At 40.8% G+C, this 19,375-nt stretch overlaps 1 protein-coding gene across 5 annotated transcripts in view; it reads left to right on the top strand.

The window, feature by feature from the left end:
- wasf2 (WASP family member 2) overlaps nt 1-17,226 on the top strand; it is a 44,964-nt gene extending 27,738 nt beyond the window's left edge. For all 5 annotated transcript variants that reach the window (XM_078567444.1, XM_078567443.1, XM_078567445.1 and 2 more), the window contains exons 6-9: nt 2,507-2,637; nt 4,973-5,128; nt 7,729-8,234; nt 15,734-17,226. In XM_078567444.1, coding sequence (XP_078423570.1) covers nt 2,507-2,637; nt 4,973-5,128; nt 7,729-8,234; nt 15,734-15,888 — 948 coding nt within the window. In that variant the 3' untranslated portion in view covers nt 15,889-17,226. The remainder of the gene's footprint in view (nt 1-2,506; nt 2,638-4,972; nt 5,129-7,728; nt 8,235-15,733) is intronic.
- The last annotated feature ends 2,149 nt before the right edge of the window (nt 17,227-19,375 follow it).

The raw sequence follows: 19,375 nt of genomic DNA, 5'->3' as shown, positions 1-19,375 counted from the left end.
TGGTAAGTGGCAAGTAACATTTGTGCCAGTCATTTGTTAGACAATGACCATCTCCAACAAGAGATGGTAATCCTGGGGATTACCATTGACCAGAAACTGAACTGGACTAGACTATAAATTCTGGGAATTCTGAGGAGAGTAACTCCTCTCCTGATCTCTCTCTCTCTCTCCTCCTCTCCACCCGCACCAACAAAGCTTGTCCACAAGTCACAAGCGGGGAGTGTGATGGAATACTCTCCACTTGCTGGATGAGTATGGTTCTAACAATTCAAGAACCTCAACACCATCCAGGACAAAGCAGTCCACTTGACTGGCACCCCATCCACCACAATAAGCATTCACTCTTTCCACTACCGATGCACAGTGGCAGTAGTGTGTACTATATACAAGATGCAGTGCAGCAACTCACCAAGGCTGTTTCGACAGAACCTTCGAAACCTGTGACCTCTACCACCTAGAAGGACAAGGGGAGCAGATGCATGGGAACACCACCACCTCCAAGTTCCCCTGCAAGTCTCACATCATTCTGACTTGGAACTATACAGCCGTACCTTTACTGTCACTGGGTCAGGATCCTGGAACTTCCTTCCTAACAGTGCTGTGGGTGTTCCTACAACACATGGACTGAAGCGCTTCAAGAAGGCAGCTCAACCCCGCCTCCTATAGGGCAATTAGGGATGGGAAATAAATGCTGGCCTAATCAGTGATGCCCACATCCCATGAACAAATATAAAACATATATATTTTAAGCTTCAGATATCTGCCATTTTGAGTCTGTGTTCCCATTTCATCTGAGCTGATTGTAGTTTATCAGTTTAGGGCACCTCATTGGTCATAAGTGTCAATCTTTGTTTAAATCATGTGGAGTTATCCAGGGTTACTTCTGTGGATAACATTATCGACTTTCCTGGAGCATAGGAACCTTATACGGCAGATCTCATGAAGCCAAAATTTCAGATTCCACACCAGCTAATTAAAAATTAGGTCTTCAGACAGCTTTCTGCATTGAAAAAAAATTGCTAGTTAGGTTGATTTAAGCATCAATAAAACTATTAAAGACTGGGCTCAGTAAAGCATACTATAGAAAGTTACTAGAGATGCAGGAAATGCCATGGCTCTTACTGTTTTAGTTGCAATCACTTGGAAATAGACCAGCCTTCTCATGTTGGGGAAATTGTTGTACTGTAAAGTTCAAACAGCAGTCTAAAAGGCTGTTTAATCATGAGTACATTGACCCCTCAAATCAAAATGTGAATACTTAACAATTACTGAATAATTCAATTTGTAAATTGTTTGCCAAACTGATGTACGAAATGTACAATCGTGACTGCAGTTCAATATGTCTTGTCCCCAAGAGTGTTTCCAAATGAGAACATTAACAAATGGAAGCATAACATTACAAAGAAATACTGATAGAGTAAGTGAATGGGCAAAACCGTGGCAAATGGATTTCAATGTAGTTAAATGTGAGGTCATCCACTTTTGGCTTAAAAAGGATAGAACAGGGTACTTATATAATGAAAAGTTAGAAACAGTGGAGGTCCAAAGAGAGTTGGGTTGGGGAGGGTGGGTTCAAATGCATGGATCATTAAAATTCCATGAGCAAGAACAGAAAATAATCAAAAAGGCTAATGGTATACTGACCTTTATATCTAGAGGACTAGAATAGAAGGGGGCAAAAGTAATGTTTGTTGTACAAAGCCTTGGTTAGACCATACTTGGCGTTTAAAGCACCACACCTTGGGAAGGGTGGAAGGCTTTGGAGTGAGTGGCAGCATAGGTTTGCCAGAATGATAGCGCTACTCCAAGGGTTAAATTGCGAAGAGAGATTGCGCATACTAGAGCTGTATTCCCTGGAATTTAGCAGGTTAAAAGGGTGATTTGCTCGAAGTGGAAGATATTAAAGGGAACACAGTGTAAATAAAGAAACTATTTCTGCTGGTTGGGAGCCTAGGACATGGAGACATAGATCTGGCTCTAATCTTTTAAACTTTCAGGAGGAATTACTTTACAAAGGATGGTAGAAATTTGGAACACTCTTTTTCAAATGGCAATTGATGCTAGATTAATTGTGAATTTTATATGAGATAGATCCAACGGTCTAATGGATATGGGGCAAATATGGAGTTGGGTCATTAATCAGTCATGATCTTATTGAATGGCAGAACAAGCTTGGGGAGCTAATAGGCCATCTCCTGTTCTGTGTTCCTACTTGAGTCTCACTTTTCAGAGCTAATGTGTGATAATAGGCATTAATGATAAATAATATCAATATAAATATTGTATAATAAGTATACAATTAGGTAAATTGCAATGTGAAATAAAAATGCAATGCTGTAAATACTCAGGTCAGGCAGAATCTGGAGGGAAAAACATTTAGCATTTGGGTCAACAAACTTTTGTCAGAACTGTGATGTGAATGAACTTTAATTTTTCTATTTTGTTTCAAATCTCAAAAGCCCTACAAAACACTAAATGTATCGATTGTTATTCTGACTTCATCTAGAAAGAGAAAAAGGATGTTTCAAATAGAGGAAATCTCAATCCACGGAAAATTAGAACTCGGAAAGAAGAATGGGAGAGGTTGAAAATGGGCAAGGAATTCGTGGAAGCAAAGTCTGTGACAGAAGAAGCCATGTAAGCTTTGCCGTTTATAAAATCTAATATTAATAAAGTTCTGAGCAGCAATATATATATATATCATAAAAACAAAAAGCTACTGCGGATGCTGGAAATCCAAAACAAAAACAGAATTACCTGGAAAAACTCAGCAGGTCTGGCAGCATCGGTGGAGAAGAAAAGAGTTGACGTTTCGAGTCCAACATGACCCTTCAACAGAACTGAAGTATAGTTAAGAGAGGGGTGAAATATAAGCTGGTTTAAGGTGGGGGAGCGGGGGGAGAGAAGTTGAGGGTGGGGTGGTTGTGGGGACAAGCAAGCAGTGATAGGAGCAGATAATCAAAAGATGTCGCAGACAAAAGGATCAAAGAGGTGTTGAAGGTGGTGATATTATCTAAGAAAAGTGCTAATTAAGAATGGATGGCAGGAACTCAAGGTACAGCTCTAGTGGGGGTGGGGTGGAAAGACTGACAAGGTATTAGTTGTAGATTTAAAAATAATGGAAATAGGTGGGAAAAGAAGAATCTATATACATTATTGAAAAAAAAGGGAGGGGGAAGAAACGGGGTGGGGATGGGGGGAGGGGGAGTTTAAGATCTAAAGTTGTTGAATTCAATATTCAGCCCGGAAGGCTGTAAAGTTCCTAGTCGGAAGATGAGGTGCTGTTCCTCCAGTTTGCGTTGGGCTTCACTGGAACAATGCAGCAAGCCAAGGACAGACATGTGGGCAAGAGAACAGGGTGGAGTGTTAAAATGGCAAGCGGCAGGGAGGTTTGGGTCTTTCTTGCGGACAGACCGCAGGTGTTCTGCAAAGCGGTCGCCCAGTTTGCGTTTGGTCTCTCCAATGTAGAGGAGACCGCATTGGGAGCATCGTTGCAAGTTCACATGCTATCTCTAAAACATATGCATATTTTGCAGTCCTGATTAGTTACTGTAGAAATAACAGTTGAATATGTGCATTAATGACCTGGATTTGGGTGTACAGAGCATAATTTCAAAGTTTGCACATGACACAAGACTTGAAAATGTAGTAAACAGTGAGGAAGTTAGTAACACACCTCAGGAGGACAGACTTCAAGAGGACATAGACTAGTAAAATGGTCAGACACATGACAGGTGCAATTTAACACAGGGAAGTGTGAAGTGATGTATTTTGATATGAAAACTAAGATGAATCAATATAAACTAAAAGGTACAATTTTAAAGGGGGTACGGGAACAGAGACCTGGGGATGCATATATACAAATCTCTGACAGCTCAAGCTAATGAGGCTTTTTTTAAAAATAAGATGGGATTCTTGGCTTTATAAGCAGAATACAAAAGCAAGGAAGTTATCTTAAATCTTTATAACTCACAGGTTAGGTCCCAGATCCATTATTGTGTCCATATCTGGACACCACACTTGAAGGATGTCAAAGCCTTGGAGTAGATGCAGAGGATATCAGTGAGAATGGTACCAGAGATTTGGCACTTCAGTTACGTGGAAAGACTAGAGAAGCTGAGGCTCTTCCTAAAGCAAAGAAATTTAGTAGAAGATATTTAGTAGAAGTATTCAGAATCTTGAGTTTGAGAGTAAATAAGGAGAAACTGTTTTCAGTGGCAGAAGGTTTGGCGAACAGGTGACACGGCTTTAAGATAATTGGCAAAGGAACCAGAGGCAAGATAAAGAGAAGTATTATGATGATGTGGGAATGCACTGGTGGAAAGGGTGGTGCAAGCAGGTTCAATAATAACTTTCAAAAGAGAGTTAGATGAACACTTGAAGCGAAAAATGCAGGGTTATGGGGAAAGAGCAGGGGAATGAGACTAATTTGATCAAAGAGGCAGAACAAGTAAAATAGGTTGAATGAGCATCTTGTGTTGTATCATTCTGATTCAAGAAATCGCTTAGATCAGGGTTGCCCAACTTATAACTATGAAGTGGCCATGTTTCACCTTGGGCATGCAGGTGCAATACTGAAATGAGACGTTTTTACACTCAAATGAACCTTTATCCCTTGTATATAGTAACAAGGTTATCAAAGCACAAGCATACAAATAAGTATTAGGTCCAGAAGACTTTTATAAAACAAACAAAATACACATTCCTGACCTGTAAATTTTACATGACAAACCTATTGGTTGCCTTGAACCTAATTGGCCCAAAAATCCTTTGACTAATTCTTAATATCCTAAAAACTATTTCCATTTCCCTCCTGTTTGCCACTTCACACATCCAGCTCACTAGACATAGTAAAAAATCATGAGCTATTTATTGTGATGTCTGTATATCTTGACCTAAATTAAAAGATCCTAACTACTGATGAACAAACTTTTGGATTGATAGATTTACAGGCAATTGTATTATTTTACAGATCCAACAGCAATGAGATCTATCCTAATGGAACTATAGGTTCTGATGGAAATGAAGAACTTCTTTATAGAACTCATGGAGTATATCGTGATTCAGTCATCCCACCTCCTCCAGCATCACCAGGGGCTGATTTACCACCTCCTCCGCCTGATTTTGGGTAAGATAAATTTGAAGTATATAAATAAGCACAATGTTAATAGATATTTGGAAACTTTTTAACATTGACTAATGTGACTGATTTTAATTAACGTGAAAAATAATTGAAGTTGTACAAGATTTAAACCCTTCACTCGTTGATTCTTCAAAAGCCAGTTTGAGCAGTGATACCCCAATATATTACGAAAGGCCAGCTGAGTATCGCGCTTAACCTCAGCAGGAGTTCAGTGCAATTCATCCAAAAATATATAAGAAGTTAAATCACAAATTGACAGGAGGAATTGCAAGGATCCTCTTGAGTATTGAATTGACAGGTGTTCAGTATCAAATACCTGTAACACTGGGAGCAACTTGGAGAAGAAAATCATGGGCGATTCCATAGTACTAAAGGGGGAAATGGCAAGAATAACAGTAACACAGTGGTAATCAAGCATTCTTTGAAGAGAATAAGAAAGTGCTTAGTATCTGTTCCAAGAATGGTGCAATGCCTCCTGGTTACCAGGATAAAGAATATAATAGTGCAGGCGCAAAATCTTTTGAAAAAGGAAGGGAAACAAGAAGTTGCAGTCTGCTGTATTGACCCTTGCTCACTGCTGTATTGACCCTTGCTCACTGCTGTATTTACCCTTGCTCACTGCTGTATTGACCCTTGCTCACTGCTGTATTGACCCTTGCTCACTGCTGTATTGACCCTTGCTCACTGCTGTATTGACCCTTGCTCACTGCTGTATTGACCCTTGCTCACTGCTGTATTGACCCTTGCTCACTGCTGTATTGACCCTTACTCACTGCTGTATTGACCCTTGCTCACTGCTGTATTGACCCTTGCTCACTGCTGTATTGACCCTTGCTCACTGCTGTATTGACCCTTGCTCACTGCTGTATTGACCCTTGCTCACTGCTGTATTGACCCTTGCTCACTGCTGTATTGACCCTTGCTCACTGCTGTATTGACCCTTGCTCACTGCTGTATTGACCCTTGCTCACTGCTGTATTGACCCTTGCTCACTGCTGTATTGACCCTTGCTCACTGCTGTATTGACCCTTGCTCACTGCTGTATTGATCCTTGCTCACTGCTGTATTGACCCTTGCTCAATTTTTCTTCTCTCTTCAAAATATTTTCCCTCTTTTATGATGTGAGCAGACAGTTTATTGAAGTGCCCGGTCCCTTCAAATTTAAAGGGGCTGACTTGCGCTCAACTTGCCTGGGGACTTTTGGGTTGCCGCATGGCCACTTAAGGGAAACCCTGCTGTGAAGAGAGGAAACAGAGTAACTTTTCAGATCAGTGAGCTTTCTTCAGAACCTGGTCATCAATCTGAAACGTTAACTCCTTCTCCACAGATGTTGCCAGATATGCTGAGTATTTCCAGCATTTCCTGTTTTTTTTATTTTGTGTAGATTCACAGCTCACTACTTGCACCTGTACCTGAAACCATGCCCCTTGCATAAAGAAACTTAAAGACTGGATTGTGTGCTAAACCAGGATCTCTGGTGCATGCATTTAGGCTTTGAGACATTTGATCAGCATAGTTTATCTAAAAGCAATTTATTCTGGTGTTTCTGTCCTCAAAACAACTACCAGTAAGTTTTATAAAGAAACTGTCCTTGTTGCAGTAGTTATCAACAGCGTCCTGTTTTAATGTTTCCTGGGCAAAATAAAAAAAAAACGACGCTCGTGACTTCAGTGGAGTTTCCACTGCAACCAAGAAATTTTAAACATATTTGTAATTGTAAACAAAAAATAAGTTGATTTTACTCTCTATAGAGTGTAAGCATTTCATAATGTTTATAAGGTTGCAGAAAAGTAGAACTCTGTGAATGTAGAATAAATGTTTCTAACGTACACTGCAGCAAAGCCATGCTAGTGAGATGGTTAAACTGGTATCTCTTGTACAGTAAAACCCTTGTTCAGCATTGCCCCATTTAATGTTGTTTCACTTTAATACCGGTAAGTTAATGGGGCCTGTAATCTCGTTGAGCATCATGAGATATAATTTTAACATTATTTCTTGCATGACCCGATTGGCGCCATTTTGGAGCGGCTGCCCCCCTGAGTTGTGGCTTCCATCCGCTCCCCAACCTCTGAGCTACGGCCTGTTCCCCCTCCCCGTGTTGAGGCCTCTTCCGCATCCCCGTCCCTGCTTCCCGTGTTGTGGCCTCTTTTTCCCCTGGAAAGGGAAGTGGTGAGAGGATGGGTTAGGGAGGGGGGAAGAGGCCACAATGCCGAAGTTGGGGAGGTGAAGTAGAAGAGGTGGGCGGTGGGAGGGAGATCTGTAGTGACCAGGAGGTTTGGGAAGCAGGAGCAATTAAGTAAAAAGTTACATTTTTCTTTAACATTTTTAAACATCTTAAAAATTAATGCAAAATTCCAACATTGGTAAATGAAATGTTTCAACTTATTAGGTATAATGTTTTAATTTTTTTTTCTCTGATAAGGAAGTTCCTACAGAACCTACAGTTTTAACATTGATTCCTATGGGAACCAGTGTTTCACTTAGTCGTGATTTTCAGGAACGCAACCGCAACTTTAAGTGAGGACTTAGTATATGTGCATGTGAATTGTAATTTTGTGCTAATTGTTTTTACTTTTTTTTAATAGTTATGCCATGGATGTGCAAAAAGATACTTCAACTCTTAAAAGGATTAGTCTTGGCAGCCCGACTATTCCTCCTCCAGCACCACCCCCTGGCCCGCCAGTGGGAGTTGGGCCTGCTCCTCCACCAGCTCCACCACCACCACCACCATTCATGGGTCCTGAGGGACATGTGCCTCCTGTTGCTCCACCTCCACCCCCTCCCTCAATGCCCCCAATGCAGTCTAATCAAAATTTCCATGGTATTGATGCTCCATCGGTTCCCCCTCCTCCTCCTCCTCCTCCTCCAACTGATCAGTTTCCTGTTGCTCCTGTCCAGCCATTCCTATCCTCTGGAGGAGGAAGTGGCCCTCCACCACCACCTCCCCCTCCACCACCTCCTGGCCCACCACCACCATTATCCTTTAGCAATGCCCCAGTGCCACCACCTCCGTCTTCGGAGCCAAAACCCAAAGCATCTTTGCCAGCAGTGAGCGATGCTAGGACCGACTTGCTGTCAGCTATTCGACAAGGTAAAGTTGGTTTTGTACTTTGGTTAGTTGTACAGAGGGAGTGTAGAATGGACACTATTTGCTTTTTGTCCAGTTGCATAAAGTTGGTGATGAAATGATACTTTCATTGAAGTATACTGGCTATTTCTTGGTCCATTGCTTTTTCCATACAGCCAGATCACTATTCAGATTACCGTTCCATCTTGAACACCAATATAGCTGAAGGATTGTTCGTTTGTTTTACAGATTGCTTTTTAATACTGTTTCATATAAGGGGGATATTTTGAAAATATCTATAAATACTTCAGTTTTAACCTGGTCAATTGAGAGTAAGAATATAGCATCTGATAATTTATATTTGGAATAAATTTGACACTGAATACCATTAGTATACAATGCTGATCAAATCGACAGTACTTCAGTAGCAGTATAATAGTGAAGTGAAGGTTATGAAGAATAACTATTATTTAAAATGAAGTAAAATAAAACTAATACATGTGATTTTAAATATATATATATATATATATATAGTATATATCTTCAGTTCAGTTGTAATTTTCTTCAAAGGGAAAAATTGTTAGTGCTCACTTAATAATTCGAGGGTTTAATTGCACTATATAGACCAGGAATATCTGGGAATTAGCATTGAATCAGCCAATTTCCATCAGGGCATCAAAAGAAGTGAAACAATTGACTAAAGTGCTCCAGGAAAGAAGCAAAAATCAGGGTTCGACGTTGCCTTAGCATCTACTGGAAAGTACTTGTGTGTTAGGTGGAAATGTTGATGCTGGGCCCAGACTTGTGTCGATTAAGAGACCTGGAGTTGCCTGGGAGAGGAGAGATTGAATCCTGGGTTTTGGGGCTGCCATCAGTGCTGGGAGAGCATGGAAGAAAGAATTCTGTGTTGGAATGGAGACATCTGCAGAGAAACAACCAATGCAGTGACACTGAGGAGATCAGATTAAGGAAAGGACAGGCAGGGAGGGAAAAAAATACCAATGGCTTTTTTACAGCAAACAAAGCAAGAGTAGGCTCGGTCCTTACTAATCACCTGAATTACACCTTAATAACTGATTATTGCAGAGCAATGCAGTGTCTGTAAATGGACAAACAATACATAATCAATAAATGTAGGTTTTAGTTGATAGCGTGTTTCATCAATCACTTTTGTAAAGACAGAACTATAGGCCCACAGCCCATCTTTCAACATATGACAGTCCAGCTGAATGGAAAACTTAGAGATGTTTATTTATGAGACAGTGAAGCCAAGTACCAGAACATAGTGTGTGGTGTTAAAATCCAGATAAATCTCCAGACACTTTGAGCTCAATTTTCCCAGCCCCCTAGAGGCAGAGGGGGACAGGGAAGTTAGGGGGAGATGTGTTGGGACAGCACCCAGACACAATCCCGCTCCCAGCGATCTTTTGCAATGGTGGGTGATGAGTAGAATTGGCTGCCTGCTCCAGGAAGGCAGGCAACCATTGACATGATTAAGGCCCCAAATAGAGATGATTTAGAGGGCTTGCCAGCAAACTTATGCCAGCAGAACACACCCCCCCCCGCTACATGGAGGCCACCATCTCAATGAAGACAGCCTGCTGAGGCTGCTGGAGCCAGAGGCTCCATACTTCTCTCACCTTCAGGGAGAAGAGTGGAGAGGCAGACCTTTGGGAGATACTCACAGAACAGGGAGAGGAGCTTCTGAGAGTCCAGTGATGTCACAGGAAAGCTGAGAGTTGATTAGCTGGTGAGTGTGGAAATAGCTGGAAATTAGAAAAACAAAGTTTTGAATAATTAATATATAGCTGAAGTGTGTTGGGTATCAGTCAGATTTATCAGTGCTAGTAAGGGTTATCAAGTTAAGGCCAAGAAAAATAAAGTTAATATAAGTAAAGCAAAGTAAAATAAAGTTAATATAAGTGAAGTAAAGTTAAGGCATGACAGGGCAGCTCTGTTGCGTTGAATGCATGTCCTGCAGTAAGTGGGAAGTCGTGGACATTACCAGTGACCTAGACGACCAGATGTGCAGGAAGTGTCACCAGCTGCAGAAATTTGAACTACGGGTTTCGGAGCTTGAGCAGAGGCTGGAGTCACTGTGGCACATCCGCAAGGCTGAAAGCAATTTGGATAGCATGTTCAGAGAGGAGGTCACACCACGGGCTAGGAGTATGGAGGCAGAAAGGGAAGGGGTGACCGCCAGGCAGTCCAAGAGAACCAGGCAGGTAGTGCAGGAGTCTCCTAAGGTCCCACTTGCTAATCAGTTTTCCGATTTGCATACTGGTGAGGGCGTTGACTGCGTCTGCACTCCTCCAAGGAGCCAAGTTCGTGGCACCACGGGCAACTCAACTGTACAGGAGGGGAGGAAGAAGAGGGGAAGAACAGTAGTGAAAGGGGATTTGTTAGTTAGGGAAACCAGGTGTTTCTGTGGCTTTAGATATAACTGCAGGTTGTTATGTTGCCTCCCTGGTGCCAGGGTCAGGGATGTTACAGAGTGGCAGCAGGACACTTTTCTGGGGGAGGGTGAACAGCCAGAGGTCATAGTCCACTTCGGTACCAATGACTTAGAAAGGGGAATGAGGTCCTGAGAACCAGGAAGGAGATTGAAAGCAGGACCTCGAAAACAGTAATCTCAGGATTATTTCCAATCCCACGTGCTAGTAAGCATAGAAATAGAAGAATTGAACACGTGGCTGGAGAACTCGTGTAGGAGGGAGGGCATCAGATTTCTGAGGCATTAGGACCGGTTCTGAGATAGGTGGGACCTGTACAAGATGGATGGGCTGCATCTTAGCAGGACCGGGACTAACGTCCTCACAAGGAAATTCAGTAGTGCTATTGAGGAGGGTTTAAATTAGATTGGCAGGGGGATGGGAACCTGAGACGGAGCTCAGATTTGAGGGAAGCAAAACTGTTAAAAGGAAGTAGTAAAGTAGAAAGCAAAAATAGAAGACAAATGAAGCATATGCAAGCATCAAACATGATCGGAATAGAGAATAACGTTTTAAAAAAGCAGAATTGAAGGCACTTTATCTGAATGCACGTAGCATTCACAAAAATGTTGATGATTTGAATGCACAAATTGAGATAAATGGGTGTGATTTAATTGCCATTTTGGAGACATGGCTACAGAATGACCAAGATTGTGAACTGAATATCCAAGGATATTCAGCATTCAGGAGGGATAAGCAAAAAGGAAAAGCAGGTGGTGTAGCAACTCTTAGTAAGGGATGAGATCAGTACATTGGTAGAAGAGGATCTTAGATTGAAGGATCAAGATGTAGAATCAGTTTGGGTGGAGCTAAGAAATAGCAAGGGGCAGCAAACATTGGTGGGAGTTGTTGATAGGTCACCAAACTGTAGTGGTAATGTTGGGCACAGTATAAATCAGGAAATTAGAGATGCATGTAATGTGGGTAATACAGTAATAATGGGTGACTTCAATTTACACAGATTTGGGTAACCAAATCAGCACTAATGCTGTGGAGGATGAATTCCTGGATTGTATACGAAATGGGTTTCTGGAGCAGTACGTTGAGGAGCCAACTAGGCATTGGGCTATTTGGGATTTAGTGTTGTGTAATGAAAAAGGGCTAATTAATAACCTTGCCGTAAAGGAACCTTTGGGAAATAGTAACCATAATATGAAGGAATTTCACATCAAGTTTGAATGTGATATAGTTCATTCTGAAACAAGATCTTAAATCTGAAGAAAGAAAGTTATGAAGTTATGAGAGGCAAGTTGGCTGTGGTGGATTGGGAAGAAGCATAAAGATTGTGTGGTAGACAGGCAATCGGTGGTATTTAAAGAAACACACCACTGTCTGCATCAGATGTACATCCCTCAGGCACGAACACCCAAAGGGTATAGTAACTCAACTGTGGTTAACGAAAAAAGTTAAAGATTGCATTAGATCAAAGGAAGTCGTTTCTCATCCACAGGATACCAGAAAAAGTGGTAAGCCTGAGGATTGGGAGCAATTTAAAACCCAGCAAAGGAGGACCAAGAAACTGATTAAGAAAGGGAAAACAGAATATGAATGCAAATTAACAAGGAACGTAAGGGCGGACTATAAAAGCTTATTTACGTATGTGAAAAGGAAAAGATTAGCTTGGACAAATGTGGGTCCATTACAGGTGGGGATGGAAGAATTTCTAGTGGAGAACAGGGAAATGGCAGAGAAACTAAATAGTTACTTTGCGTCTGTCTTCAGAAAAAGATACAGAAAATCTCCCAGAAATGCTAGGCAAGTGAAACTGAGGAACTAAAAGAAATGAGTATTAGTAAAGCGGTAGTACTTGAAAAGCAAACTGGGTTGAAAGTTGATAAATTTCCTGGACCAGATGAACTTCATCCCAGAGTGTTGAAGGAGGTGGTTATCTTTTCAAAATTCTATAGATTCTGGAAAGGTTGCACCGGGTTGGAAAGTAGCAAATGTAACCCCACGATTTAAGAAGGGAGGAAGAATGAAGAACTACAGACCTGTTAGTTTGACGTCAATAGTAGGGAAAATATTAGAATCTATTATCAAGGATGTGATAACTGGACATTTGGAAAAGAATGGTAAAATTGGGCAGGGTCGACATTGATTTATGAAAGGAAAGTCATGATTGACAAACTTGGAGTTTTTTTAGGATATTACCTGTAGCATAGATAAAGGAGAACCAGTGGATGTGGTGTATTTGGATTTTCAGAAGGCTTTTGATAAGGCCTCACACAGGAGGTTAGTAAATAAGACTAAAGTGCATAGGATTGGGAGAAATATGCTAGTATGGTTTGAGAATTGATTAACGGACAGAAAGTAGGAATAAACGGATCATTCTCATTATGGTAAGCTGTTACTAGTGGGGTACTGCCAGGAGCTGTGCTAGGTCCACAGCTGTTCACAATCTATATAAATGATTTGGATGTGGAGACCAATTGTAATATTTCTAAATTTGCCGATGACACCAAACCGGGTGGGAATGTAAGCTGAGGAGGATGCAAGGAGGCTTCAAGAGATTTTGGACAGGCTAAGTGAATATGCTAGAATGTGGCAGATGGAATATAACGTGAATAAGTGTGAAGTTATTCACTTTGGTGGAAAAAGCAGGCAGAATATTTCTTAAATGGCGAGAGGCTGGGAAGTGCAGGTGTCCTCGTTCATGAGTCACTAAAAGCCAGCAGGCAGGTGCAGCAAGCAGTTAGGAAGGCCAATGGCATGTTGGCCTTCATCACAAGGGGATTTGAGTATAGGAGTAAGGATGTCTTGCTGCAGCTGTATAGAGCCTTGGTGAGACCGCACCTGGAGTATTGTGCACAGTTTTGGTCCCCCTACCTAAGGAAGGATATACTCTCCTTGGAGTACAACGGAGGTTCATCAGATTAATCCTTAGGGTGCCAGCATTGTCTTGTGAGGAGAGATTGAGGAGAGTAGATCTGTATTCTCTAAGGATTCGAAGAATGGGGGCTGACCTCATTGAAGCTTACAAAATTCTCACAGGGCGTGACAGGGTGAATGTAGATGAGATGCTTCCCATGGCTGGTGAGTCTAAAACCAGGGGACATAATCTCTGGATATAGGGTAGGCTATTTAAGACTGAGATGAGGAGGAATTTCTTCACTCAGAAGGTGGTGAATCTTTGGAATTCTCTACGCCACAGGGTTGTGGAAGCTCAATCATTGAGCATATTCAAGACAGAAATTGATAGATTTCTAGAGACTAATGACGTCAGGGGATATGGAGATAGTGCAGGAAAGTGGCATTGAGATGGATGATCAGCCATGATCTAATTGAATGGTGGAGCAGGCTCAAAGGGCAGAATGGCCTACTCCTGTTCCTACCAGTAAGAGGGAGCCTTGCCATTGGGCCTAATGACTTTGATCCTCATACTTTTTAATAATAAATACATACATCTGAGGGTGCCTCTAACCTGCCTCGGCAACGCCCATTTCTCTTGCTACCCCCTCATTGGACTGGGAACATCGGGAATACACCTGCCATTCCTTAGGACAACAAATGTGAAGGTGATCAACTAAGAGGCTGCCGCTGGGTAGAATACGCTGGAGTGGGTGCTGCCAACATGTGTGGGCTCAGGACCCCCATCTTGTCCCATGTTTATTATCATTGCTGGATTGTATCACTGCTAGATCGTGGGTGCTTTTGTTTTATTGAAAATTTTTGAATGTCATTTCAATTTTGTCCGACTTCATAGCAACAGCTCTCATTATAGAACATGAAAAAGTTGACAACAGAATGAAATTGCAAAGATACTGGCATAATCTCTCCCTAGCTCGATTTGAGGATGCTAATATCTTGTCAGTCTCCAGCATTAGAATGCTATTGTATTCGGTATTTGATCTAAAACTGGAACCAGGACACGGCCAGATTGTAAGATTTTGGGGGTTGTTGGGTCACAGATAGGGCACTGCAGGAATTCACCAAGGCTCCTTAGACAGCACCTTCTAAACCCACGACCACTACCATCTAGAAATGAGGACAGCAGATAGATGGGAACACCACCACCTGGAAGTTCCCCTCCAAGTCGCTCACCATCCTGACTTGGAAATATATCACCGTTCCTTCACTGTCACTCGGTCAAAATTCTGCAACTCCCTTCCTAACAGCACTGTGGGTGTACCTACACCACATGGACTGTAGTAGTTCAAGAAGTCAGCTCACCACCACCTTCTCAAGGGCAACTAGGAATGGGCAATAAATGCTGGCCCAGCCAGTGAAGCCCAGATCCCATGAATGAATTTAAAAAAAACCTAAATAGGCAGTCGACTAGTCATAAGTAATTTTAAGATGGTTTAAGTTGATTAAGAAGCAAAAGTTTAGATATGATGCATTAATTAATTAGAAAAAGTGTACGACCAGTGACAGGTTCAGTCCCGGAGGATGGACAAATGGATGCAGCTGATCTCTGCAGCTCCAGGTGGTGGGGGTGACAGTCCTTTGCTGATTGCAAACGGCCGTCTTCCTTTCCTTGTTTGCTTTTCCCTCGGTTCGGCTCAGACGTCAGGAGGCTCTTGGTCTTCTCCCAGGCAGTTGTTCATTTCCCTTTCCTCCTGGGTACCCATTTATATAACGTATCTCTGGAAGCTGGTAGCTTACCCAGTGTCAATCCCCTATCTCAATCCTTCAGACCAATGGGTGGGGGGCAGGTACTCAGACTGACGGGCAGGTTGCCATCCTTCCCTTGTTCGTTTTCTTGCCGAGGTCTGCTTTTCTGTTCACAACCTGCTCAGGGTCATGCCTCAGTCTTTTCTAAACACCTGGGAGATAAGGGGGTGCACAGGATGCCATTTAACAACTGAGGAATGTCAATATAGCAGCCTGAGCTAAGGCAGTTCTTAGGTCAAAGTGTTTGGAAAGAGAGGCAATCAGTGCTGCTTCGAAAATCCTATAAAATGCAGAAGATACCTGCTTGGATTAGAGCTCCTTTTTTATTTATTCAAGACCCCGATTTCTTACAAGATGACCTATTTTTAATGTGATGGATGAACCTAGCATTTCAAACCCGTTTTGTTTATTCGTTAGGCTTCCAGCTTCGTAAAGTTGAAGAGCAACGAGAGCAAGAGGAAAAGCGGGACCGTGTTGGAAATGATGTGGCCACGATCCTATCTAGACGTATAGCAGTTGAATACAGTGATTCTGAAGAATCAGAATTTGATGATGAGGAATGGTCTGACTAAGCTGGGCTATGCTGACATGTGAATCACCAACTGCCAATATTCATCTGTTTGAAAAGCCAAACTTTTTCCAACAATGCCTTCACACACAGATGTAGTACTCTAATGTATTATTTGCACAGGCTGTGAATCTGTTGGGAAGATCCATGTCAGACAAGAAAACACTTGACATTATTACAGAGGGCTTATAATGTATGAAGTGCCACATTTACAAAGCAATAAAATAGACTTGTCCTTGTAGGGTTCACCATATGCACTGCATGTATGTACATTTCAACCAGGATAAATGCGCTAAAAACCACTGGATTCCTAAAATGAAAACATCTTGCTGCCTTGTATCAGACTTTAATTGCAGTGCACATGACCATCCAACAACAAAATTATATTTATCAGCCAATATTTTCTTCTATATAAATTAATGGTATTCTTCCTTTTAATCAAATATTGTAGTTAGAATGATGGAATTCTATAATCTTGTACATCAGCTATACAAAAATATATTTGCAGATATAGTTTAGAGTCCATATTCACATTTGCTAGTGCTAATCAGGTTTATATAAATACTTCAAAATGTTCCTATTGATTTAAATAATCTAATTTTGTGTAATTAGCAATGTCACCAAAGTGCTTTATTGAACAAAGTTTTAAAGGGAACATATGTAAAATGTCTTTTGTAGGAACCTTCAGGCCGGAATGGTTTTCTTCTATAATATGGCAACATGTTCCTAAAATTAAGTACCAACTTCTTGTATTAATTGCCTGCAGGTATATAATGGTAATTGGCTGTAAGGAAGCATTTAATGATAGACCAAAAAATGACTCTAAACTTATGAGGGAACTGCAATTGAACCTTTGCTTTGTTTACATCATTTGTAAGTGTTTCTACATCTTGCTTATGCAATCATTCAGCGAATGGATGTGAGGGGAGAGCTTCACTGACAAACTATGCAAATTTTGCGCTAGTCAAACTAACATAATATGGAATGTTATGTACAATAAAATGTGTTCAAAATTATCTTGATCTAAATTTAAGATTATTTTCTTAGTGTTTTCAGGTAGGTATTGTAATTATACAGCATCAGAATCAGGTAGCTGGGTAAATGAAATTCTATATTTCCTCCTGTTTTTGCTCTTATCTCCCTGGTGTGGGCAATTGCATTTGTTAATCTGGAATTACTCCAAGTAATTTCAATCGAACTTAAACAAGGCTTAACTATAGCAGGGATGCTCACAAGAATGTATTTAATTAGAATTATATGTAACTAAAGATCATGTGCAGAATTTGCTACGGACTTCCTAAAGACTGTTAAAATAAATGATTACCAAAACGGTTATACTTAATTGGGCCTGATTTATTTAATATATGCATTATTATTTTTTCCTCCTTTGTATTGAGTGATGATTGCACCATTGCTTTAGACTTCTGCTTTTGAAATCTGATTTTAGTAAACTGAAGCTGCATTGAGCACCTCAACATATTGTGAAAAATGCAGAAATGTATCCAAAATATCCCCCTTAATTAGCTTGCAGTTTAGCAAAACATGGCAAATAATGATGGTGACATGAATATTGTAAGGTCTGAACTGGTATGCATTAAAGTAGGAAAAGGACAATGTCCATCAATTTCCAAAGTAGAAAACAATGAAAGGAAGAGAAAAGGTATTTTAAGTTATTGGAGCATATTGTGTTTTTTTCTCCTTTTTAAAATAAAGTAGCCTGACACCCCAGTGCATTACTGAGGGAGTGCTGCCCTGTCAAAAATACTGCCTTTCGAATGAGATGTTAAACAGAGGCTTTGTCTGCCTAATGGGTATAAAAATTCCACTGGCATTATTTGAAGAGCAGCAAGAGTTCCCCCACTATCCGGGCTGAAGTTTTTATATCTCAACCAATACATCTAAAGCAGATTATACCTTACTGTTATTTGTGGGACCTTGTACACAAATTGCCTGTTGCATTTGCCTACATTACAATAATGATTACCCCTGAACTAACTCTAACTTGGTGAGTTATTAAGCACTTTGGGACATCCTGAGGTCATGAAAGGTAGTTATGTAAAGCATGTTCTTTTATCAAAAAATTGAGTTTATTGAAATGGTTTTAGTGAAGCTGATAATCCGAGAGCACCATAGAAATTGCTCATCAAGTGAGACGTAGCAAAATGAAAATATGATGGTGATGGGTGGGGGTCGGGTGGGGTGGGGGTTGAGAAGAGAAAAAATAACTAGGCTGAAGTTTTAGCAGATTTCCAGAATAATCTGCATCTGGTTCAATCTGATTTAATCATTTAAACTAAGTGCAAAAGCTGACCAGAGGATTCTTTGTTAGCTGGAAGCGCTAGGAATAATTATAGAAGTAAGCTCATTGGAAATTTAACTGACAAGTAATGTATGAATACTTGGAGCTACACTAGCTGGTAGTGCCTAGCATGCAGTGCTGATGCACCAGATAGAGGGAACCCTTTTTGAAGACTCAAAACTCCTAGCAGCATTGCTGATTTGCTAAACACTGACCTTCACTCTACGAATCTTGCTTGAGATGCAATAGCCAATCTCACCCAGTAAGTTGGCAGCAACTTCCATTTGTAACAGCAATAGATAATTGACATCTTTTCCTGGATTCCTGTTGATATAAAGGATAACCAATTTCAGCGTGTCCTGTATCAGTATCAATTAATGGGTTACTTTAACTGCAGCCTCCACTGCTGCACCTCATTATAAACATGACTTACCTCAAAACAGCAAAGTGTTATTTGAGCAATTGTGTGCACGTAAGTTTGATTAGTTTCCCTTTGCGTATCTTGCTCATGGGCATCAATTAACCCTGAAATTACAGGGTTATGCAGAAATTCAGAGTCAAACATTATTATTGACATTGAAATGTTGTACTTTGCACTGTTAAAGTCCTTTAATATGATTCATAGCTTAATTAACCATTAGGCCTTTAATAATTGTGCATTGCAACAAATGATTCTGGTATCACTTGTCTTCGGAATTTAGTTTGTGCGGATATCATGTTGTTGCCCTGTAATTGTGTCTTCTGCCTCTGGAGGGCAGTGGTGCAGTGTAAAATTGACTAACTTGACAACCCAATGAAAGCAGCTATGCCACTACTGGAATGGGAAAGTTTTAGTTGAAGCAAAACTAAAGCGTGCTAGATTTCAGCTCCAGACCACAGAAGGAACTTTTAAATGAACATAAGTTTTGCTTTTTAGTTAAAAACTGGAACAATTTTTGGCAGGAGTGAGGAGAAAAAGAAAAAATAGGGAAAGTGCTTTTTTTTAAGCAAATGAATGACTTGGTTGTAAATACTAAAATGTTTGAATTGAGCTTAAGCGATTTGCTAGAATGGTAAATAGGTACACTGACGTGCAAACTTGAAGCTTCACTGTTTGTGTCTGATCTGTTGAAAGTGAGAACTACTTTGAGAGTTTCATCTGTTATTGAAAGAAATACTTATGTTTATAGATTTCAGGGTGTTTTGTAAGGAA

Source organism: Cetorhinus maximus, chromosome 21, assembly GCF_964194155.1.
Source record: "Cetorhinus maximus chromosome 21, sCetMax3.hap1.1, whole genome shotgun sequence".
Classification (NCBI taxonomy): domain Eukaryota; kingdom Metazoa; phylum Chordata; class Chondrichthyes; order Lamniformes; family Cetorhinidae; genus Cetorhinus; species Cetorhinus maximus.
The sequence above is the reverse complement of the archived record's forward strand: the minus strand, read 5'-3'. Positions and strand labels throughout refer to the sequence as shown.